Here is a 24,528-nt window from a genome sequence, read left to right as displayed (position 1 = left end):
CCTGTAACTAACTCATTAGTCACTTTGCTTTCAAGGCTTCTTATTATGTGTATTACCGAGAGGGCCCAGAGATACCTCTCAATACTCGGAGTGACAAATTCTAATCTTGATCTATGCCAACCCAACAAACACCTTCGGAGATACCTGTAGAGCATCTTTATAATCGCCCAATTATGTTGGGACGTTTGATAGCACACAAGGTATTCCTCCGGTATCCAGGAGTTGCATAATCTCATAGTCAAAGGAATATGTATTTGACATGAAGAAAGAAATGGACAATAAAACTTGGACGATCAATATGCTAAGCTAATGAATGGGTCATGTCCATCACATCATTCTCCTAATGATGTGATCCCGTTATAAAATTTTCATGGACTTAACACGGCAGATGCCCTCGCGAAAGGACTTAGGTGTGGCGCCATCACAACTAGGTTAGCTTAAAGGGGTTAAACGAGACAAAGGATACAAAGAGTTTACCTAGGTTCGGCCCCTCTCAACGAGGTAAAAGCCTACTCCTTCTTTACGTTGTATTGCTTGGGTTTCGATTACCAGGGAGCGAATAGGCTTGACCTAGTTCTTGACTGATTGTTTTCTTGAGTTAACCCGCCACCAGGTCAACCCTTTATATATAGGTTGATGCCCGACGGCTTACAGAGTCCCGGCCGGTTCATACACAACGTGTCCGGCTCGGTAACTAACTAGGCTTGCCTTACGATACAAGTTAAACATATGGCGGCTCACACCCATGGGCCTCAAGTCGTCCCCAGGTCTTGGGCCTTCAATAAGCTTGCTCTATGAACTGCCATCTTCATCTCTTCTTGGGCCTCTTCATCTTAAGCCGCCAGTGGCATGACCCAGCCCCTCCTGGGCGGGTTATATCTAGTAGTTATATCCCCAACACAAATTACAAGACATGTCTATGGTTAGGATACTTAACCATGTTTGATTAACGAGCTACTCTAGTAGAGGCTTACTAGGGACACGGTGTTTTGTATATGTATCCACACATGTATCAAGTTTCCGGTTAATACAATTCTAGCATGAATAATAAACATTTATCATGATATAAGGAAATATAAAATAACAACTTTATTATTGCCTCTAGGGCATATCTCCTTCATAGTCATGATCTTTGTTGAAAACCTGGGTGCTACTTAAGCTTATTTATGTAAACAAAAGAAAAAGAGTTTGTAAAAGTTTTTCTTTTTCACTTTTAGTTTATCAACTAAATTGCTTGAGGACAAGCAAAGGTTTAAGCTTGGGGGAATTGATACATCTCCGCCGTATCTACTTTTCATAATGCCTTTCCTCTTGTTTTGGACTCTAATTTGCATGATTTGAATGAAACTAACCCAGACTAATGTTTTTTCAGCAGAACTACCATGGTGTTGTTTTTGTGCAGAAATAAAAGTTCTCGGATTGGAACGAAACTTTGTGAGGATTTTTTATATAAATAAAGAAAAATACTGGAGCCAAGAACCACCGGAGGGGGGCCCTGGGTGAGCACAACCCACCAAGCCGCCGCCCCCCTCCAGGCGCGCCCAGGTGGGTTATGCCCACCTGGTGGCCCCGCAGACCCTAGCTCCGACGCTATAAAATCCTATTTTTGGAGAAAAAATCGAGGATGAAGAATTATCTCGTTTCGCGATATGGAGCCACTGTCACCTCCCTTTCTTCATCGGGGGGACAGATCTGGAGTCCGTTCGGGGCTCTGGAGAAGGGAATCCGTCGCCATCGTCATCATCAACCATCCTCCATCACCAAGTTCATGATGCACACCGCCGTGCGTGAGTAATACCATCGTAGGCTTGCTGGACGGTGATAGGTTGGATGAGATTTAGCATGTAATCGATTTAGTTTTGTAGGGCTTGATCCCTAGTATGCACTATGTTCTGAGATTGATGTTGTTATGACTTTGCTATGTTTAATGCTTGACACTTTGGGCCTGGGTGCCATGAATTGATATCTGAACTATTTATGTTATCACCATTATATCTATGTTCTAGATCCGATCTTGCAAGTCATAGTCACCTATTATGACTACGTGTTATGATCCGTAAACCCTGTAGTGACAATATGCGGGATACTTTCCGGTGATGACCATAATTTGAGGAGTTCATGTATTCACTATGTGCTAATGCTTTATTCCGGTACTCTATTAAAAGGAGGCCTTAATATCCCTTAGTTTCCTTATGGACCCCGCTGCCACGGGAGGGTAGGACAAAAGATGTCATACAAGTTCTTTTCATAAGCACGTATGACTATTTATGGAATGCATGCCGACATTATATTTATGAACTGGAGCTAGTGACATATCGCCCTAGGTTGTAACTGTCACATGATGAATATAATCCAACAAATCGTTGATCCAATGCCTACGATTTTCCTACATATTGATCTTGCTAAGTTACTACTACTGCTGTTACTATTGTCACTACTACAAAACTATTACTATCACTGTTGCTGTTACTGTTGCTGCTACCACTCCTATCAAAGCTATCATATTACTATGCTACTGATCACTTTGCTGCAGATAATTAATCTCTAGGTGTGATTGAATTGACAACTCAATTGCTAATATTTGCAAATATTCTTTGGCTCCCCTTGTGTCGAATCTATACATTTGGGTTGAATACTCTACCCTCGAAAACTGTTGCGATCCCCTATACTTGTGGGTTATCATGCAGCCGGTTGGGGTCCCGTACATGCAGTCGGGCGACGTCCCACACACGGCACACAGTAGCGTCCCGCACAAGGCGCACAGTGGCATCCCACAATCGCCACAGGGTATCCAGCAGCACATGTACACTACTTATGGTGGCGTCCTGCACCCGCCACAGCCGCCGGTGGCTGGCTCCTACGGCGCTTCCTCGATCAGTCCATGGTCGGCTTCATCTGCGCTATAGCCACTCTATGTCCCTTCTATCTCGTTGGCCTACGCCTACCCGCCAGCCACGGTGACCGCGTCTCCTTATAATGCGCCCGCTTCATACGGAGCGCCCCACAGTGGACCATTGACGGAGCTGGTGGCTTCATCCGTGGTACCGAGTGGTCCTTCACCCCCGAGCTTTTATGGTGCATCTAATGCATCGTTCTACTTTGCGCATCTCATCCCGATGAAGCTGACGACGGATAACTATCTGTCATGGCGTGCTCAGGTCTTGCCACTTCTCTGCAACCGCTACTTGGAGGGGTTTATTGATGGCACTCTGTCGTGCCCACCGTCGTACCGTCCGGGGCTTCATGCGTGGGTGGCTCAAGATCAGGTCATTCTCTCTATCATCCAGTCCTCTCTTATGGAGGGGTTCTCGTCACTGGTCATCTTTGCCGCTACATCACAGGACGCGTGGACAGCTCTCCATACCAGTTTTGCTTTGCAGTCTTAGGCGCGGGCTCACGCCATCCGCACTGCGCTTGGGGAGGTGAAGCTTCATGATCTCACCGTCACCGACTACTTCAACAAAGTGACGGGTATGCCTGACACACTTGCCTCCATTGGCAAGGCACTTGGTCCAGAGGAGTTCATCTCCTATGTGCTCAATGGACCGAGTGATGACTATGATAATTTGGTGGAGAATATCAATGGTCGTGACACTCCCATCCAGCCACGTGAGTTGTACGCGCGTCTCCTTGCTACGGAACAGTGCATCCAGGCTCGCTGCTCTATGCCAAGTTTCCCTTCCGCCAACGCTGCAACGTGTGGAAAGGGCAAGCCCTACAAGCCATCAACTGGTGGTAAACCTCCGCCGACCATGCCTAGTTCGCGGAACACCACTACCTCCATGGGAGGTCGAGTCCGTGCGTGCTGCCTTCATGTGGTGCTCATGTCCCCTGCCAGTTGTGTGGACTTGATGGTCACCTTGCCTCCCATTGTCATTATCGCTTCAAGCAGGATTTCGTGGGGATCGGGAACAATGGCAAGGGTAACAAGAAGCAGGCTGCCCTGGAGAGTCATGACCAGGGGCATACTCCTTCCTATCTAGTTGATGCATCTTGCTACATGGATACGGGAGCTACCAATCATCTGACGAGTGAGATGGCCAAGCTCTCTACACAGGAGCCATGTCGTAGACACGATCAGGTTCGCACTACTAATGGGGAAGGTATGCAATCTCACATATTGGTCGGGCATTACTTTTTACACATCCACACAATTACGTCTTCTTAATGTCCTTCGTGTTTCCTCTGTTTCACATAGTTTGCTTTCAGTTCCTAAACTTACTCATGATAATAATGTTCTTGCTGAATTTCATCCTTTTCATTTTTTGTTAAGGACCGCGACACAAGGGCCGTACTCCTTAGAGGTCGACTGCGCAATAATGGTCTCTATGCACTTGATGTGCCACCAGCTCCTAGTGCTTACAGCGGTGTTCATGTGTCTCCATCACATTGGCATCCGCGCCTTGGTCATCCTGCCACTCCCATTGTTCGCCATGTACTTCATCATAAGCTTCCAGTAGTGTCAAATAACATGTTAGTGCAGTTTGTGATGCCTATCAGCAAGGCAAGAGTCATCAACTTCCTTTTTCTGAGTCGAGTCATGCAGTCTATAAACCGCTTGAACTTGCGTTTTCGGATGTATGGGGCCATGCCCAAACCTTTGTTAGGGGTTATAATTACTATGTCAGTTTCATTGATGGTTACAGTCGGTTCACTTGGCTTTATCTTCTTAAACGCAAATGTGATGTGTTTAATGTTTTCTTACAATTCAAAGCGCATGTTGAGTGTTTGCTCGGTCATACAATCATTCATGTGCAATCCGATTGGGTCGTGGGTATCACAACCTCAATGGATTCTTTAATAAGCTTGGAATTACACATCATGTGTCTTGTCCTCATACACATCAGCAAAACGGTGTAGCTGAGCATAAGCATCGTCATATAGTTGAGACTGGTCTTGCTTTACTTTCTCATGCCTCCGTCCCTTTTTGGTTTTGGAGTGATGCATTTTCCACCGCATGCTTTCTCATTAACAGACTCCCTACATGACTCCGTCAGATGAAAACACCAATTGAGTTCTTGCTGAATGAAGTTTCTGATTATATGTTTCTCAAGGTCTTTGGTTGCGCGTGTTGGCCACATCTTCGTCCATATAACCAACACAAGTTGGAGTTTCGGTCTAAACAGTGCATGTGTTTGGTTATAGTTCTCTTCATAAAGGGAACAAGTGTCTTCATGTTCCCTCTAACCGCGTCTACATCTCACGTGATGTGGTATTTGATGAGAATGTTTTTCCTTTTTCCGCAGTTCCGGTCACCTCCACCACTCCCACTGCACCTGAGAAATCTGCTTTACCTTTGCCTGGTCAATTTGTTAATGCTGCATATACTCCCTTGTTGCTACCTAACCATGGTGCAGGTACTGGGCGCGGAGCACGACTTGAGCTTCTGGATGAGCAGCCGCCCGTGTCCCCTCGGATGTTCGCCGAGCCCACTCGTGATGTCCCTCCGTCACCTGGCCTGTCGACGGGGCTGGCCGAACCACGCACTACAGGCTTCCCGATGCGCTGCCCGAGCCGGCGTCCACGCTAGAGCCGGCGTCCCCGCTCGCATCGGCCGAGCGGCGTCCTCGCCCCAGTCGACTTCCTCGCCCAGCCGGTCGCCTGGTGTGACTGGTTCTGTGTTGGGGAGCAGTCTGCATCGTCCTCGTCATCTTCATCGACCCAATCTCCGCCGCCACCTCCGCAACCTAACGTTGTTCTGCGTCCTCATACGCGCGGTCAGATTGGTATTGTTCAGCCGATGGAGACTGATGGTATGGTTTCTTGGATTGCGGCGTGCATGGCACAGATAGATGTTGACCCCACTGCTGAGCCTCGGCATTTTCAGGTGGCTCTTTGGATTCCTCATTGGTGCAGTGCCATGGAGCAGGAGTTTCAGGCACTACAGAGGAATGATACTTGGCGCTTGGTTCCTACTGTGTCTGGTGTCAACATCATTGACTCCAAGTGGGTGTTTAAGGTAAAGAAGCATCTGATGGATCTATTGAGCGGTACAAGGCACGGTTGGTGGCTAAAGGCATTAAACAACAGTATGGTCTTGATTATGAGGATACCTTCTGTAACGCCCCGAGACCGATGTGCCAGGTGTCCTCCAGTTATTCGCTGTTGTTGCCTTGTCATTGCTTTCATGTCATGCATTGCATATCATGTCATCATGTGCATTTTATTTGCATACATGTTCGTCTCATGCATCCGAGCATTTTCCCCATTGTCCGTTTTGCAATCTGGCGCTCCTATGTCACCCGGTGCCCCTTTCTACCTCTTTTCATGTGCGGGTGTTAAAATTTTTTGGATTGGACCGAGACTTGTCAAGCGGCCTTGGTTTACTACCGGTAGACCGCATGTCAAGTTTCGTGCCATTTGGACTTAGTTTGATACTCCAACGGTTAACCGAGGGACCGAAAAGGCCTCGTGTGTTTTGCAGCCCAACACCCCTCCAAAGTGGCCCAAAACCCACCTAAACCTCCTCCATCTTCTCGATCATTCGATCACGATCGCGTGGCCGAAAACCGCACCTCATTTGGACTCTCCTAGCTCCCTCTACCTATAAATATGTGTGCCTCCCGGATTTTTCGCGCAGATGAAACCCTAACCTTCATCCTCCTCGCGCCGCCGGACGTTTCTTCCTCCCGCACCGGACATGTCCACCGCCCCGCAGCCACCTCACTCCAGCCAATGGCGAGCCTCCACGTCAGCCGGCCGCCGCCCTCCATCAACCGGACAGCACCACCTGTCCAACAAGCGTCCTCCCACCGCGCGGCCCGGCGGAGCCTATCGCGGGCCCGCCCGGCCCATCCGGTCGCCACCCCGCGCAGGGTCGTCCCCGCCGCCTGCGCTCCCACGCTGCCGCCGCCCGGTGCGCCACGCGCTGCCCGCCGGCCACCGGAAGTCATCTCCGCTGCCACCTCGTTCTTCGCCTCCGACAAGCGCCTTCAAGCTCCGCCGCCGCCGCGGGAGCTCGTGTCTTCGCCGCCATGTGCCTTTCCGGCCTCCCCCGAGAGCCCGCGCCTCCCCTCCGGCGCACCCCCCCGCCTGCCTCGCCGGAACGCGGCGCCGCGCAGCTGCCTCGCCGCACCGCCTCGCCTCGGCTTCCGCGCCTCGCCGGAGGTTCGCCGGAGTTCGCCCCACGCCGGATCCGAAGTGAGATGGATCAGATCCACCAAGTCGACGATCCAAACGCGGCTCTCTGTTCCCCGGATCTCCTCGTCCCGATTCATCCCGTCCCGGGTTGACTTTTCGCGGAGGTAGTTTTTCACTAAGTCCCCGAAGTTTCCAGATTCATATGCCCATGTTCATCGCATCATAACTCATCACCCGTTGCTCTGATTCGTGCGTGTAGCATATCAAAATGTTCGTCTCAATGAGTACATCATTTCATCTCATTGCATCATTTTCATTTGAGCTCATCTTGATGCCCGAAATGTCGTTGGAAGAGGGCTATGTGAGTAATTTGCCAGATCTGTTTCATCAAATAGATATTTGTCATTTTTGCCATGTCTAATGTGTGCATGATATGATCCTGAGCTCTACATGTGTCTTGTTATATGCCATGCCATATTTACATAGGTGCTTGCCATGTATTTTTTGGTGGTTGTGGTGACTAGCACAAGCTTGCAAAGTAGCGTAATCGGTAATGCTGTTTTTAGGGACTTAGAATTTCACCAAGTCCTTGTCTTGATTTTGTTGTTATGCCATATGTTCATGTTGTTTCCTAGTGATCCGTGCCTCTTTTGAGGATTATCAGTAAGGATGTTTTGTTAACATTGTGGTGCTCTATCCATCCATGTATTTGTTTGCATTTATGGAGCACCCTAGCTTGAGTCAATCGAGCTCTACTTTTTCTAGCAGATTGTTAACATGTTTAGCAATTTTGCCGAGGATGTTTCTATTGATCCGTGCATGCTATATTGTTGTTCTTGCCATGTCTAGCTCCTATGCCATGTATTCTTGATGGGTGTATGCTTAGTTTGTCATGCCATGCTTTGTAGTGAGTGCATCGAGCTCGTAAACATGCCTACTCGCTAACTGTTTTGCATGCTCCAGTTTTTCACTAATTCTGAATCTGTTTATGTTTTTGCCATGTTCACATGCTTGCAATTGTGTTATCTGATCCCTTTTGGCTCAAGGTCACTAAGGGACTTTTGTTAAGTGCTTTGAGTAGCCTCATGCCATTCCTTGTTTTGCCATGTTAAGTTCCTGTAGCATGTCGTTTTCATGCTCTAAAGTGTGCTTCCTGATGATAAATTCCAGACTTGTGTTAATTTCACGAAGTCTGAATCCTGTTATCATTTGCACTTTTGCCATGCTTGTTTGAACCTGTTAATGGATGAATTAGCCGTAGCTCAGTGTTCATCTTTTGTCAAGCACCATGAGGGGATCCCTGCCATGTATTGTTTTGTCATGTTTGAGTGCTGTAGCATATTTATCTTGATGCATTTAGTTGCTCACTTGCTGTTTATCGTAGACCGGTGTCATATTTGTTTTGCTTGCCATTTCCAAACCGTGCATCCGATTCCGGTGATCTTTATATCGATTCCAACCGAAATCATCTCACCTTTCCAGTTGCACTCTTGGATTTCCATGTTGAGGCCAGGTTCAATAATTCCTTTCCAAATCATGCATATGCATCACATACCGCATCCCACATATCATACCATGTTCATGTGTTGGTTGTTTACAATGTTGTGTGCTTCTTTCCGGTGTTGCTTCTTCGGGTTGGTTCCGATAACGTCGCGTTTGTGAGGACCCATTCGACTACATCTGTTTTTCTTCTTCATGGACTCGTTCTTCTTCCTTGTGGGATTTCAGGAAAGATGACCATACCCTCGAAATCACTTCTATCTTTGCTTACTTAGTTGCTCGCTCTTTTGCTATGCCTATGATGCGATACCTACCACTTGCTTATCATGCCTCCCATATTGTTAAGCCAAGCCTCTAACCCACCTTGTCCTAGCAAACCATTGATTGGGTATGTTACCGCTTTGCTCAGCCCCTCTTATAGCGTTGTTAGTTGCAGGTGAAGATTGAAGTTTGTTCCTTGTTGGAACATGGAGATGTTGTTCCTTGTTGGAACATGTTTACTTGTTGGGATATCACAATACCTCTTATTTAATTAATGCATCTATATACTTGGTAAAGGGTGGAAGGCTCGACCTTATGCCTGGTGTTTTGTTCCACTCTTGCCGCCCTAGTTTTCGTCATATCGGTGTTATGTTCCCGGATTTTGCGTTCCTTACGCGGTTGGGTTATAATGGGAACCCCTTGACAGTTCACCTTGAATAAAACTCCTCCAGCAATGCCCAACATTGGTTTTACCATTCGCCACCTAGCCTCTTCTTCCCTTGGGAGTCACGCTCCCGAGGGTCATCATTATTTTAACCCCCCGGGCCAGTGCTCATCTGAGTGTTGGTCCGACCGAGTAGACTGCGGGGCCACCTCGGGGCAACTTGAGGGTTGGTTTTACTCGTAGGATGTCTCATCTGAGTGTGCCCTGAGAACGAAATATGTGCAGCTCCTATTGGGATTTGTCGGCACATTCGGGCGGTGTTGCTGGACTTGTTTTACCATTGTCGAGATGTCTTGTAACCTGGATGCCGAGTCTGATCGGAATGTCTTGGGAGAAGGAATATCCTTCGTTGACCGTGAGAGCTTGTGATGGGCTAAGTTGGGACACCCCTGCAGGGATTTGAACTTTCGAAAGCCGTGCCCGCGGTTATGGGCTGATGGGAATTTGTTAATGTCTGGTTGTAGAAAACCTGAAGTTGATCTTAATTAAAATACATCAACAGCGTGTGTAACCGTGATGGTCTCTTCTTGGAGGAGTACGGGAAGTGAACACGGTGTTGGAGTTATGCTTGACGTAGGTTGATCTAGGATCACTTCTTGATCATAGTTTTATCGACCATGCCTTGCCTTCTCTTCTCGCTCTCATTTGCATATGTTTAGCCACCATATATGCTAGTCGCTTGCTGCAGCTCCACCTCATACCTTTTACCTTACCCATAAGCTTAAATAGTCTTGATCGCGAGGGTGTGAGATTGCTGAGTCCCCATGACTCACAGATACTTCCAAAACTAGTTTGCAGGTGTCGATGTTACCGAGCAGATGACGCAACCAAGCTCAAGGAGGAGCTCGATGAAGATCTTGTCCTTTGTGTTGTTTCTTTCTAGTTGATCAGTAGTGGAGCTCAGTTGGGGTCGATCGGGGATCTATGTAGCTTTTGGGGTAGTATTCTTTTATTTTGGTTTCATAGTCGGACCTTGATTGTATTTGGATGTTGTAATGCTTTTTTCATGTATTGTGTGAAGTGACGATTGTAAGCCGACTATGTATCTCTTTCCCTTATGTATTACATGGGTTGTGTGAAGATTACCTCACTTGCGACATTGCTTTCAATGCGGTTATGCCTCTAAGTTGTGCTTCGACACATGGGAGATATAGCCGCATCGAGGGCATTACAAGTTGGTAATCAGAGCCATCCCCGACCTTAGGAGCCCCCTGCTTGATCAAATCGCTGGCGTTACCGAGTCTAAAAAAATGTTTTGAGTCATTTAGGAATTATATATATCGGAGAGTTAGGAATTCTTTTTACTCCTCAGTCCCTTCATCGCTCTGGTGAGGCATCCTGACGTAGAGTTTTGACTCTTCTCTTCTCAAATTTCACTAAAAAAATTTAGGATCACGCGGGTATCTTGGAATCGTTCCGATCGATTTGTGACGAGAACATTGTTCTTGGTGCCTCCTGACATTTAGGCGTTGTGGCAGTGTCCCAGGGAGTTGAGCTCCGAGGTGTTGTCATCACAATTTTGTCGTTGCAATTCTGGAATACCTGAGATTAGTTTCGCCGACATCGAAAATCTCTTTTATGCAGTTGTTGGTGAGATAACCTCGACGCCACCCAGTACTGGGGTGGGAGTTCGGGAGTATTGCCATAACTCGTATAACGGATGCTTTTCGAAGGTTGAGGTAGACGATTTCCGAAGGTTTCTTGGTTATGTGTTGAAGGATGGATACAGCTGGATGTAGGATTTGCTAGAATTGGGTGAGATATTATGCTTCCCCTGTATCCCCAACACCTGATTGCATAACCGTAAAATTTCGGGAGTTTATAAGTGGGAATTCAAGTAGCTCTTAGGATATCTTTCCGGCAGATGCATGATATGAAATTGGGGTTCGACGTCTAGTGGTCCGCCTATCCACGGTTGGTTTTACAGTGGTCTCGTTCTGTCTTAAAGAGTCCTTGGCTATGCCGACTCGGGGACGCTTCATATGTCATGTGCACTGCCTTGTACATGATGGTGTTGTATGATCGAGCCCGTGTAGGCCCCACCAGGAAAACTTCGGACGAAATCTCTATCATATGTTTGTTCCAGCTTATCTTGCAAGCCAATCCTTTGTTTTGCTTTTGAGTTGTGGTATTCGAGTTGCTTCGAAGTCAAATGTTGATTCCATACCTCTTCCTAAGCGGTGTTCTCACATTTCTATGTGAATACTAATCCTTCTCGATCATCGAGTTGTCATTTCAATTTCTTCTCAACCGGTGAGCTTCCCTTCAAGTGGATCCGATCACTTCAAAATTTGCAAGATCCAATCTCAGTTCTTCTCAAAGGTGTTTATTTCATTCGTCCCAAGCTGCCTTTGTTTTCCCACCCAACCACCTTTTTTATTCAAGGACTCAGATTTCTTGATCAAGTGTCCATCTTATTCATCTGAAGTCTCTTCTTTCTTTTCTTTCAATGTTCTTACCCGGTGGTTCTCATGAGGATTCTAACGGAGCTTCAAGTTCGTCACTCTTCACTCGTTTTCTTCCCCGGTGGATTCAAGTCAAGCTTTGTTGATCATACCTTTTCCTCATTTTCAATGCTTTCTTATGCCAGTGCAATTCTTCATCGTTCACCTCTCGTTATTCTATTGTTCCGGAGTGCTCAAGATATCACAGAAGGCTCGTATTTTCTTTCAAGATCAGTTCAACCTATTTCGAGGTTGTTATCTCATTCAAGCCATTTAATTCAACCGGTGCATTCTCTCTTTTAAATTGTTCTACGGTGTTTCTTTTGAGTGGGCCCTAACCCACAGGTCTTTTCCCAGGATCTTACCTGACTCTTCTTATTTTCCCGGAGGTATTCTCAAATTATTTTTGAAGTTTGACATAAGAATGAATTATCATTAGTCTTATGTCTTTCTCCAAGATCTTTCAAATTCTTTTCATCGTTGGTTCAACCTTTTTCTAATTTTAATTCCAGAGTGCCTCTACAATTCTTGGTGGTGTTTCTCGTCGTCATTCTCTGTATTTGAAGACCGAAGAAGAGTGTTTCCTCCATATCCTATCCGTTCTCTCAGAGATTTGTGGTTCTAGTTTGAGGCCATCCTCTCATAATTGTTTTGATTGTGAGAATTCTTTTCACCTATCCAGAGCAATTCAAGAGTCTTCTCAGTTTGATTATCCAGAGTCCATCAATTCAGGTTTATTCATTCTCAGCTTTCAGTAATCATTCTCCAAATCGTATCGGTGCATCATCCAAGTATTCTCTTCCCAGCTCGGGATCTCTGCGTTCATGTGTATCTAAATTCTCTCAAACATCTTCGTTCAATTGTTAATTCTTCCCGGTGCTTCAATATTTTCTTCTGATCGATTTCAATTCTTACGGTGGTTCATTCAAGATTCCTTTCCTCTTGGTATCATATCAATTCATTTGCTGTTTTCAATCCTACCGATGGATTCGTCGAAGACCTTCCCAAGTTTGTGCTATATCTCGCTTAATCCTTTCTACGAGAATAAGTAGTATGCCAATTCCATTGCTTGTCATCAATTTGAATTGGTGAAGGATAAGCATAATGTAATTCTTATTCTTGTTTCTTCCAAGTGATTCAATTCCTTATTCGGGAGGTTCATCAAAATTCTTGATCTCATTTGTTCATCTTTCTTTTCCTGGAGTTCCAAGCTCTCTCATTATTATTTTTCGTCACGGAGATCCATCTAAATCATTTCAAGGTTTCACCTTGTGTTCTCAACTTCTTTTTCCTTCCTCTTCATCATCCTTTTTGTACCGGAGTTCTTCATGGAGGTTCTACATGGTGGTTCATCAAGGACGTAATTCCTTCTCAAAGTGTTCATCAAGATTCTTGTCAGAGGAGGAAAAGTTTTCTTCATCTTGCAATCTGGAGTGAAATTCTTTCACGCATATCTTTTGAGGTGGTGTTATGTCATTCTTGATAATTTTCCTTCGTGCTTCGTGTTTCACAAGTTATCAAGATGAGGTATTTTAAATCCACCAATCTCTTCATTGGAATTATCTTGGGTTATATTTCACCTAAAGTTTTCCTTTAAGGAGTGTCGCTCTCATGGTGTTTATCAATGATCCAAGTTCTTCATTTATCCTCTCGGTGAGATAGCTTCTCGTCTACTTGTTCTTAACAATCCAATTCTTTTTCCCGTGAGTGGTAGGTTGTCACCTCATAATTTGAGATGTATTCCACAAGACCATATCAAGCTTATTCTTTTCGTTGTTGGTTTTCCAACAACTCCGTTCGACCCTTCTCCTAAGGATACCTTTTCAAGCTCTTCTGTAGCAGGAGTTGGAACTTTCTTCTACATTCTTTTATCTCAATGATCTATCTTCTATTTCTCTCTTCCGGAGGCACTGCGATGTTGATCTTTTCAACCCATCATTTTGTTTTGTCAAGATCATGCTTCTTTCTTTTGCTTATCCATTTAACCGAAGTGTTCTGTCCTTTTTGCTCAAGTTCTTTTCGCCTTATCAAGCCTTGCATCCCTTCTCAACCGGAGTGCTGCACAAAGTTGTTCTTCCTTGTTCCTCTTTTCTAACGGAGTGTTTTTCAACTCCGTCATATCCGTTGTATTTTTTCTCTCGAAATGGCTTAACCTTTTCAAGGTTCTTTGGTTTCACTCGTTTGTCAAAGAAGCACCTTAGCTTTACCTCCCCTCTTTCTCTTCCGTTTTTCCCTCCGGTGCCATTCTAGATCTCGGGACGAGATCCTCTCATAGTGGTGGAGTGTTGTAACGCCCCGAGACCGATGTGCCAGGTGTCCTCCAGTTATTCGCTGTTGTTTCCTTGTCATTGCTTGCGTGTCATGCATTGCATATCATGTCATCATGTGCATTTCATTTGCATACATGTTCGTCTTATGCATCCGAGCATTTTCCCCGTTGTCCGTTTTGCAAGCCAGCGCTCCTATGTCACCCGGTGCCCATTTCTACCTCTTTTCGTGTGCGGGTGTTAAAAGTTTTCGGATTGGACCGAGACTTGTCAAGCGGCCTTGGTTTACTACCGGTAGACCGCCTGTCAATTTTCGTGCCATTTGGACTTCGTTTGATACTCCAACGGTTAACCGAGGGACCGAAAAGGCCTCGTGTGTGATGCAGCCCAACACCCCTCCAAAGTGGCCCAAAACCCATCTAAACCTCCTCCATCTTCTCGGTCGTTCGATCACGATCGCGTGGCCAAAAACCGCACCTTATTTGGACTCTCCTAGCTCCCTCTACCTATAAATATGTGTGCCTCCCGGATTTTTCGCGCAGATGAAACCCTAACCTTCGTCCTCCTCGCGCCGCCGGACGTTTCTTCCTCCCGCACCAGACATGTCCGACGCCCCGCAGCCACCTCACTCCAGCCAATGGCGAGCCGCCATGTCAGCCGGCCGCCGCCCTCCACCAACCGGACAGCGCCACCTGTCCAGTCGGCGTCCTCCCACCGCGCGGCCCGACGGAGCCCATCGCGGGCCCACCAGGCCCATCCGGTCGCCGCCCCGCGCAGGGTCGTCCCCGCCACCTGCGCTCCCGCCCGCCGGAAGTCATCTCCGCCGCCGCCTCGTTCTTCGCCTCCGACAAGCGCCTTCAAGCTCCGCCGCCGAAGCGGGAGCTCATGTCTCCGCCGCCATGTGCCTCGTCGGCCTACCCTGAGAGCCCGCGCCTCCCCTCCAGCGCGCCTCCCCACCTGCCTCGCCGGAACGCAGCGCCGCGCAGCTGCCTCGCCGCACCGCCTCGCCTCGCCGTTCGCGCCTCGCCTCGGCTTCCGCGCCTCGCCGGAGGTTCGCCGGAGTTTGCCCCGCGCCGGATCCAAAGTGAGATGGATCAGATCCACCAAGCCGGCGATCCAAACACGGCTCTCTGTTCCCCGGATCTCCTCGTCCCGATTCGTCCCGTCCCGGGTTGACTTTTCGCGGAGGTAGTTTTTCACTAAGTCCCCGAAGTTTCCAGATTCATATGCCCATGTTCATCACATCATAACTCATCACCCATTGCTCCGATTCGTGCGTGTAGCATATCAAAATGTTTGTCTCAACGAGTACATCATTTCATCTCATTGCATTATTTTCATTTGAGCTCATCTTGATGCCCAAAATGTCGTTGGAAGAGGGCTATGTGAGTAATTTGCCAGATATGTTTCATCAAATAGATATTTGTCATTTTTGCCATGTCTAATGTGTGCATGATATGATCCTGAGCTCTACATGTGTTTTGTTATATGTCATGCCATATTTACAGAGGTGCTTGCCATGTATTTTTTGTGGTGTTTGTGGTGACTAGCACAAGCTTGCAAAGTAGCGTAATCGGTAATGCTGATTTCAGGGACTTAGAATTTCACCAAGTCCTTGTCCTGATTTTGTCGTTATGGCATATGTTCATGTTGTTTCCTAGTGATCCGTGCCTCTTTTGAGGATGATCAATAAGGATGTTTTGTTAACATTGTGGTGCTCTATCCATCCATGTCTTTGTTTGCATTTATGGAGCAACCTAGCTTGAGTCAATCGAGAGCTACTTTTGCTATAAAGTGAATCCTGGCAGATTGTTGACATGTTTAGCAATTTTGCCGAGGATGTTTCTATTAATCCGTGCATGCTATGTTGTTGTTCTTGCCATGTCTAGATCCTATGTCATGTCTTCTTGATGGGTGTATGCTTAGTTTGTCATGCCATGCTCTGTAGTGAGTGCATCGAGCTCGTAAACATGCCTACTCGCTAACTGTTTTGCATGCTCCAGTTTTTCACTAAGTCTGAATCTATTTATGTTTTTGCTATGTTCAAATGCTTGCAATTGTGTTATCTGATCCCTTTTGGCTCAAGGTCACTAAGGGACTTTTGTTAAGTGCTTTGAGTAGCCTCATGCCATTCCTTGTTTTGCCATGTTAAGTTCCTGTAGCATGTAGTTTTCATGCTCTAAAGTGTGCTTCCTGATGATAAATTCCAGACTTGTGCTAATTTCACTAAGTTTGAATCCTGTTATCATTTGCACTTTTGCCATGCTTGTTTGAACCTGTTAATGGATGAATTAGCCGTAGCTCAGCGTTCATATTTTGTCAAGCATCATGAGTGGATCCCTGCCATGTATTGTTTTGTCATGTTTGAGTGTTGTAGCATATTTATCTTGATGCATTTAGTTGGTCACTTGTTGTTTATCGCAGACCGGTGCCATATTTGTTTTGCTTGCCATTTCCAAACCGTGCATCCGATTCCGGTGATCTTTATATCGATTTCAACCGAAATCACCTCACCTTTCCAGTGGGACTCTTGGATTTCCATGTTGAGGCCAGGTTCAATAATTCCTTTCCAAATCATGCATATGCATCACATACCGCATCCCGCATATCATACCATGTTCATGTGTTGGTTGTTTATAATGTTTTGTGCTTTTTTCCGGTGTTGCTTATTCGGGTTGGTTCCGATAACGTCGCGTTTGTGAGGACCCATTCTACTACGTCTGTTTGTCTTCTTCATGGACTCGTTCTTCTTCCTTGCAGGATTTCAGGCAAGATGACCATACCCTCGAAATCACTTCTATCTTTGCTTGCTTAGTTGCTCGCTCTTTTGCTATGCCTATGATGCGATACCTACCACTTGCTTATCATGCCTCCCATATTGTTAAGCCAAGCCTCTAACCCACCTTGTCCTAGCAAACCGTTGATTGGGTATGTTACCACTTTGCTCAGCCCCTCTTATAGCGTTGTTAGTTGCAGGTGAAGATTGAAGTTTGTTCCTTGTTGGAACATGGAGATGTTGTTCCTTGTTGGAACATGTTTACTTGTTGGGATATCACAATACCTCTTATTTAATTAATGCATCTATATACTTGGTAAAGGGTGGAAGGCTCGGCCTTATGCCTGGTGTTTTGTTCCACTCTTGCCGCCCTAGTTTCCGTCATATCGGTGTTATGTTCCCGGATTTTGCGTTCCTTACGCGGTTGGGTTATAATGGGAACCCCTTGACAGTTCTCCTTGAATAAAACTTCTCCAGCAATGTCCAACATTGGTTTTACCATTCGCCACCTAGCCTCTTTTTCCCTTGGGAGTCGCGCTCCCGAGGGTCATCATTATTTTAACCCCCCCGGGCCAGTGCTCATCTGAGTGTTGGTCCGACCGAGTAGACTGCGGGGCCACCTCGGGGTAACTTGAGGGTTGGTTTTACTCGTAGGATGTCTCATCTGAGTGTGCCCTGAGAACGATGTGCAGCTCCTATCGGGATTTGTCGGCACATTCGGGCGGTGTTGCTGGACTTGTTTTACCATTGTCGAGATGTCTTGTAACCTGGATGCCGAGTCTGATCGGAATGTCTTGGAAGAAGGAATATCCTTCGTTGACCGTGAGAGCTTGTGATGGGCTAAGTTGGGACACCCTGTAGGGATTTGAACTTTCGAAAGCCGTGTCCGCGGTTATGGGCAGATGGGAATTTGTTAATGTCTGGTTGGAGAAAACCTGAAGTTGATCTTAATTAAAATAAATCAACCACGTGTGTAACCGTGATGGTCTCTTCTCAGCGGAGTCCGGGAAGTGAACACGGTGTTGGAGTTATGCTTGACGTAGGTTGATCTAGGATCACTTCTTGATCATAGTTTTATCGACCGTGCCTTGCCTTGTCTTCTTGCTCTCATTTGTGTATGTTTAACCACCATATATGCTAGTCGCTTGCTGCAGCTCCACCTCGTACCTTTTACCTTACCCATAAGCTTAAATAGTCTTGATCGTGAGGGTGTGAGATTTCTGAGTCCCCGTGACTCGCAGATACTTCCAAAACCAGTTTGCAGGTGCCGATGTTACCAAGCAGATGACGCAACCAAGCTCAAGGAGGAGCTCGATGAAGATCTTGTCCTTTGTGTTGTTTCGTTCTAGTTGATCAGTAGTGGAGCTCAGTTGGGGTCGATCGGGAATCTGTGTAGCTTTTGGGGTAGTCTTCTTTTATTTTGGTTTCGTAGTCGGACCTTGATTGTATTTGGATGTTGTAATGCTTTATTCATGTATTGTGTGAAGTGACGATTGTAAGCCAACTATGTATCTCTTTCCCTTATGTATTACATGGGTTGTGTGAATATTACCTCACTTGCGACATTGCTTTCAATGCGGTTATGCCTCTAAGTCATGCTTCGACACGTGGGAGATATAGCCGCATCGAGGGTGTTACACCTTCAGTCAAGTTGTCAAACCTATCACCATTCGTCTGCTTCTGTCCTTGGCTGTTGCCAAAGGGTGGTCTCTGCATCAGCTTGATGTTTAGAATGCTTTCCTCCATGGGGCCTTGGAGGAAGAGGTTTACATTCGGGAACCTCGAGGTTTTATTGATCCTGCTCATCCACATCATTTGTCTCATCTTGTTAAGGCGCTTTATGGACTTAAGCAGGCTCCCCGTGCATGGCGTGCCCGACTTGGCTCGGTTCTTCGACGTCTTGGATTTGCTCCATCCACTGCTGACACATCTCTGTTCATGTTCCATCATCCTGAGGTTATTATGTACATGTTGTTTTATGTTGATGACATTGTTCTTATCAGCTCCTCAGTGATTGTTGTTAATCGTTTGATGTTTGCTTTGAGTGGTCATTTTGTTGGCAAGAATCTGGGTGCTCTCCATTACTTCCTTGGTCTGGAGGTTTCACGGTCTCCTTCTGGCCTGACTCTTACTCAGCATAAGTATTCTTTGGACTTGTTGTGGCGTGCTGGTATGTTGCGATGCAAGCATGCTACCACCCCTATGTCTGCGACTGATCGGTTATCAGCCTTGGATGGTGCCTTGCTTCCTTCAGATGATACTACAGAGTACCGCAGTATTGTTGGGGGGTTGCAGTACTTTACTATCACACGGTCGGACATCTCTTATGCGGTAAATCGTGTGTGCCAGTATCTTCATGCTCCTCGGACTTCACACTGGTCAGTTGTGAAGCGCGTACTGCGTTATCTCTCTCATACTGTCTCCTATGGTTTGCATCTTCGGTCTACCTCCTCAAGTGCCCTCTCGACATTCTCTGATGTTGATTGGGATAGAAGTCTGAATGATCGGTGATCAACGGGAGGCTATGTTATCTTCTTTGGTCACAACTTGATCGCCTAGGGTGCGCGCAACCAGGCCACAGTTTCTCGGAGTAGCACTGAAGCAGAGTATAAGGCGGTTGCCAATGCCACGGGTGAGCTCATTTGGGTACAGTCTCTTTTGAGAGAGTTGGGAATCTCTTAAGAGCAGCCACCGGTTCTTTGGTGTGATAATATTGGTGCGACGTATCTTTTATCTAATTCAGTTTTTCGTGCTCGTACCAAGCACATCGAAATTGACTGTCACTTTGTGAGGAAACATGTTGCACAGAAGTTTCTTCATATCAAGTTCGTCTTCTCCAAAAATCAACTTGCTGATATCTTTACGACGCCACTTCCACAACCTCAGTTTAAAGGTTGTAGGCGCAATCTTAACTTACTTTGTATTTCATGTCACAGTTAAGATTGAGGGATGATGTTAGATAATGTCAGATGTAGCTTCTATGTATACCCCGTATATTGTATTATGTGTATCCTTATATATATATATATATATATATGAGATAACCACACTCGTATTTGATGCCGTGCATTTTCCCACAAAAAAAACGTTTCACAACCAGGACTACTATGGCGTAATCAGCCGCGCAGAGACGAATCGTGCGACAGCCGTTTTGGCCTGCTTGCGTGGTGTTGCACGATCTATGCGCGGCGGGCTGACCCCTCAGTCCATCAGTCATCCAGGTTAATAAAGAGATGGAGAGGCCGATGGGACATTTTCAGGGTCCAATTCACTGTGTACGACGCAAGACGCTCGTCGCGCGCGTGAGCACCTGGCCTGAGTCAGATGCAGTATCGGCTTGTAGCGTGCGTCAACATATTTCATCCCCGTCTAGACGGCCTGCCCCACGCAAACCCACTGCTTCCTTCCTGCTACTGCCACCGGTACACTCCATAGAGAGGAAAAAGGTCAAACGCCAAAACTAAATGAGCTGACCAAGTCCATGCGTAGAGTACTTGCACCGTTCACCAGCAGCGGCAGAGCCATGCCTGCACCGTGTACTGTTTACTCGTGCAGCTCTGAAGGTGCTCAAGTGCGTGCGTCTAGAGCTGCTCTGCGTAAAGCCTGGTCTGCCCATCAAATCATCTCACTGCGTCGGCTGTCATTGTTGCCATTAGTATCTTTGGCCTTGTTTGGACACAGTTAGAGTTATAGTTATTTTCTAACCCACTCTAACCCAAATAAACACCTCTCCATCGAGATAGTTGGGTTAGATGGAACTAACCCACGCCTCCTTTGGTTTAGAGGAATTTTATAGGAATTCTAGAGGATAGGATTCTTATAGGATTTTTTCCTTTAAAGCCCTTTGGTTCATAGGAATGGATTCCTATTCCTACATAGGATTGGTTCCTATCCTCCACATTTTATAGGAAAATAAAAAAAAGCGTAGACCCAATGGAAAAACTCATTTGATGTCAACCAAATGACATCTTATTTTTTATTCCTACTCATAGGATTTGAGATACATGTCATCTTATTTCCTACAAGATTCCTATTTTTATGATAATCCTATCCTATGAACCAAAAAAGACCTAACCCTTTCTGTTTGGATATTTTTGGGTTATTTAAGCTCCAAACTAACCCAAACTAGCTCTAACCCATGATTCAAACAGGGCCTTTATTTTACTGCTCCGTTTGACCAAAGAAAAGCTACTGGCAGCAAGGAGTACTTTTGCTTGTGCAAGCACCCCATCGGCCGAGTGACTGCATACGTCATGATAAGGATGGCGAGTCGGGGAAAGATCTCCCTCGGAACTCGTGCAAAATCTCCCCAAGATCGCCCTGGCAGACGAATCCACAGGGCCCATGCCTGCATGCCGTAGCGTGTAGCGTAGGTGTAGCCAGCCGCAGCCGCCAGCCGGCCGGTCGTCGTAGGCAGGCGGCGACCTCGCAATGGAGCCAGCGGCCACGCACCGGGCAGTCGGCAGAGGCCATAAATTGGTGAGTTCGCCACATCGGTGCAAGAGACGCGAAGTTCAATGGCTCGCAGTCGCGGCCGGAGCTATTCTCCCGGCGGGATAGATAGCGACGACGACGACAACGCTGGCATGCATCAATGCATGCATACGCATGATGCATGGCACCCCAAAAAGCCTAGACAGGGAGTAAAGGTGGACGTGCCGTGCGTGCCGGCTGAGTGAGTGCATTTCAGGACACATTGTACATGCGTCCACGTAAATGGAGTTACCATACATACACCGATGCATGCATGCATGCGTTATTCCACTTATTACCACCATCCAAAAACCGGAGATGCCCTATATCAACTCAGTTTGGAAGTAAATAGTGGCGTGAATCCACTCTTTGATGCTGGCATATACGCCATCACTGTGGCAGAAACACGGCCGGCCTCGCGCCAGCTAGTCGGGAGATCACGCCGTATCTCGAGATACGCCGCATAATCAAGGACTGCCACTTCCATTACGGTACTACTGAAGTACACGGTGCCGTAGTTATACTGTTGTCATCTCACCCGCGCCGTGGATCCAGTAAATGAACACACCGGCTACCTGCACAGCATTTGTTTACAGAGGGATGATGGAGAAGCGAGACAGACAGGCACGAAGGATGCTGCCAATGCCATGAATAACCCATTTAAGAGAAGAGATACGGCGCCGCGCCGGTCAAGAAAGGAGTAAAGGCCGGCACTCCTGTTTGCAGCAACAAAAGATTTGGTTCGCTGCTGGCCGCCGCTGTGCGTTGCATCATGCGTATGCATACCCCTCGTGGTGCTGGTGCATGCCAGGCGGCCAGCGGCGGCATGCTTCGCTCTAGGCGTCCATGCGTCACGCCACGATCCTGCCGCACCCGGTCCGTATCCGTATCTTGGATTCACCCTCGCCGAGATATCCCTCGGGGCCAGGGCCAGAGCGCGCGTGGCCGGTCAGCGATCCCGGCCTCCTCGTCTTCGCCTTTTCCGCCCCGCCGTCTCCTGTGCCGCGGCCTCGTCGCCCTCGGCTATATATAGGGGCAGGGTGGCGACGCTCTCCAAAGGCCTTTTCTTTCCCTTTCTCTCCCCAGTCCGAGCATAGTAGTCCTAGGTAGAGATGGCGAGCTTCAAGGGCCTTGTCGGCGAGGGGAGCGCGGCGCTGCCGCACGTCCTCGCCGTGGACGACAGCTCGGTCGACCGCGCCGTCATCTCCGGCATCCTCCGGAGCTCCAAGTTCCGCGGTGAGCAATCGACGAGATCACATCCCGTTTCGATCTCTTCTTCTTGTTCTTCTTGTCGTGGATTTGTGACGAGATGTGTGCGTGCATGTGATGTGCAGTGACCGCCGTGGACAGCGGGAAGAGGGCCCTGGAGCTTCTTGGCTCCGTATGTGATCTTCCTCGAACCTTAATTTGTCCCTTTTATTTCGGATATTTTTGTGCTTTTTGCATGTGTCTTAACTGTGTGTTCTTGGGCGTCGCAGGAGGCCAATGTGAGCATGATAATCACCGACTACTGGATGCCGGAGATGACGGGCTACGAGCTCCTCAAGAAGGTCAAGGTAATACATCACACGACATTCTTTTATTCCTTGCCAAACTCCATGATAAATCATGCATGTATAGGAATATGAATACTTGTTTGAGATGACGATGGAAATGTGATGGATGCATGCAGGGGTCGTCCAAGCTGAGGGAGATCCCCGTGGTGATCATGTCCTCGGAGAACGTGCCTACAAGGATCAACAGGTCAGTATCTATTCCATGCCATATTCCCTCCCATGCATGCCATATTCTTTCCTATTCGGTGGTAGCAGCTCTAGTAGCATGCATGCAGTTCGTTTTCCTGCTCGTTGACACGTTTCGGCTCCGTCAGGTGCCTGGAGGAGGGAGCCGAGGATTTCCTGCTGAAGCCCGTCCAGCCGTCCGACGTGTCGCGCCTCTGCAGCCGCGTCCTCCGCTGAGCGCCGCCTGGTCCGGTTGCACCGTCGGACGCCCCTGAACCGCACTACATGGCGTGCGGATTCAGCGTTTTGGCCTTCTGGAACATGGACGCATGCGTGGCAGTAGAGGAGTAGTATGATGGCCGTCAGTGTGCATGCATGCATGCAGCCTGTATTTTGCTTCTGCTAAGTAGGATGTGCCCTGTTTCCCCCTGTTATGTAGCAGTCGACGTATATCCCTCTCAGTGTTCTGTGTTTCAGTCTCGTGGATCAGTGTTCAGTAAAAAAGGAAGTTTGCTTCAAGCTATTGTTTGTAATGGTACATGTTGAAGTTCACTTGTTCTTGCTGAAATTTTTTACTCCATCGTCACAGCGTTGGCCATTTTCATTTGTGCCCTTTGGATGGATTGTTGGGGAGATCGTCGATCAAACTCGGTACTGTCATGGCTCACGTGCGAGCATATTCATACGATGGAAGAGATCTAAATGGCGAATGAAAAGGGTGTCCGTAAGATCGTACATTTGATTGCTACTTTTGGTTCAAAGCTGTACTCTGCTTCTGAGTTATTTGATGCCAAATCTGTGGAAACAGGGCCTTAAGTACCGAGTAGGGAGCACTGCTGTACCGCTGTGCTGTTACGGAAGAGGATCTCCGTAGGATCGTGCATTTGATTGCCAGCATTATTAGTTGCTTCGATCTGTACTCTGTATCCGAGTTACTATTTGATGCCATTCGTGGCAACAGGGCCTCGTTAACGAGCAGGAGTACTAGGGTACCACTGTGACGGCACCTTATCATTTTTATTTTATTTTATTTTATTGCAGGGGTGAGCACCTTATCAGGGTATACAAAGCGTGTCAGGATATCCAAAGCGTTCCATAGTTCTCCAGGTTCCATGTTTCAGGCTTAGCGTTGCTAGGCAAGTAACTTTGAAAGTTCAGTCACAATTTTTTCCACTCGCTTGTGCAACGAGGGCTGATTCTGTGTCACAACACGAAGTTCTGGATTAAATGAAACGGTTATTCTCTGATCCTTTGGCTTGGAGGCTTGGAGCCTTGAGCAAAATGTTTAGACACGTCCCTTTGTGTGCATTATCAAAATGGACTTTCATCTGCAGTCCTTTTTTCTATCTCTCCCGGCAGGTCTGCCAGTATGTTACTGTTGACAGAAAGTGATTTACTCGCCAGAGAGTACGCCTGAGATAGCATAACTGCTTCACCTTTATGTTAAAGTGACACAGGCCCATGTCTTTGCCGACTACTGAAAGAGGTTTGAGAGTACACACAAGCGTGCCACTTGGGCCAAAATCATTTTCTCAAAAAAAAAACTTGGGCCAAAATCAGT

At 47.1% G+C, this 24,528-nt stretch overlaps 1 protein-coding gene across 1 annotated transcript; it reads left to right on the top strand.

The window, feature by feature from the left end:
* Positions 1–22,358: 22,358 nt before the first annotated feature.
* Positions 22,359–23,541, top strand: LOC119359720 (two-component response regulator ORR5-like). Its single transcript, XM_037625822.1, has 5 exons — positions 22,359–22,482; positions 22,581–22,627; positions 22,725–22,802; positions 22,919–22,989; positions 23,117–23,541. The coding sequence occupies exons 1-5, from the start codon at positions 22,359–22,361 to the stop codon at positions 23,202–23,204; spliced, it is 408 nt and encodes a 135-aa protein (XP_037481719.1). The 3' UTR covers positions 23,205–23,541.
* Positions 23,542–24,528: the final 987 nt, after the last annotated feature.

This window comes from Triticum dicoccoides, chromosome 2A (genome assembly GCF_002162155.2).
Source record: "Triticum dicoccoides isolate Atlit2015 ecotype Zavitan chromosome 2A, WEW_v2.0, whole genome shotgun sequence".
Taxonomy (NCBI): Eukaryota; Viridiplantae; Streptophyta; class Magnoliopsida; order Poales; family Poaceae; genus Triticum; species Triticum dicoccoides.
The sequence above is the reverse complement of the archived record's forward strand: the minus strand, read 5'-3'. Positions and strand labels throughout refer to the sequence as shown.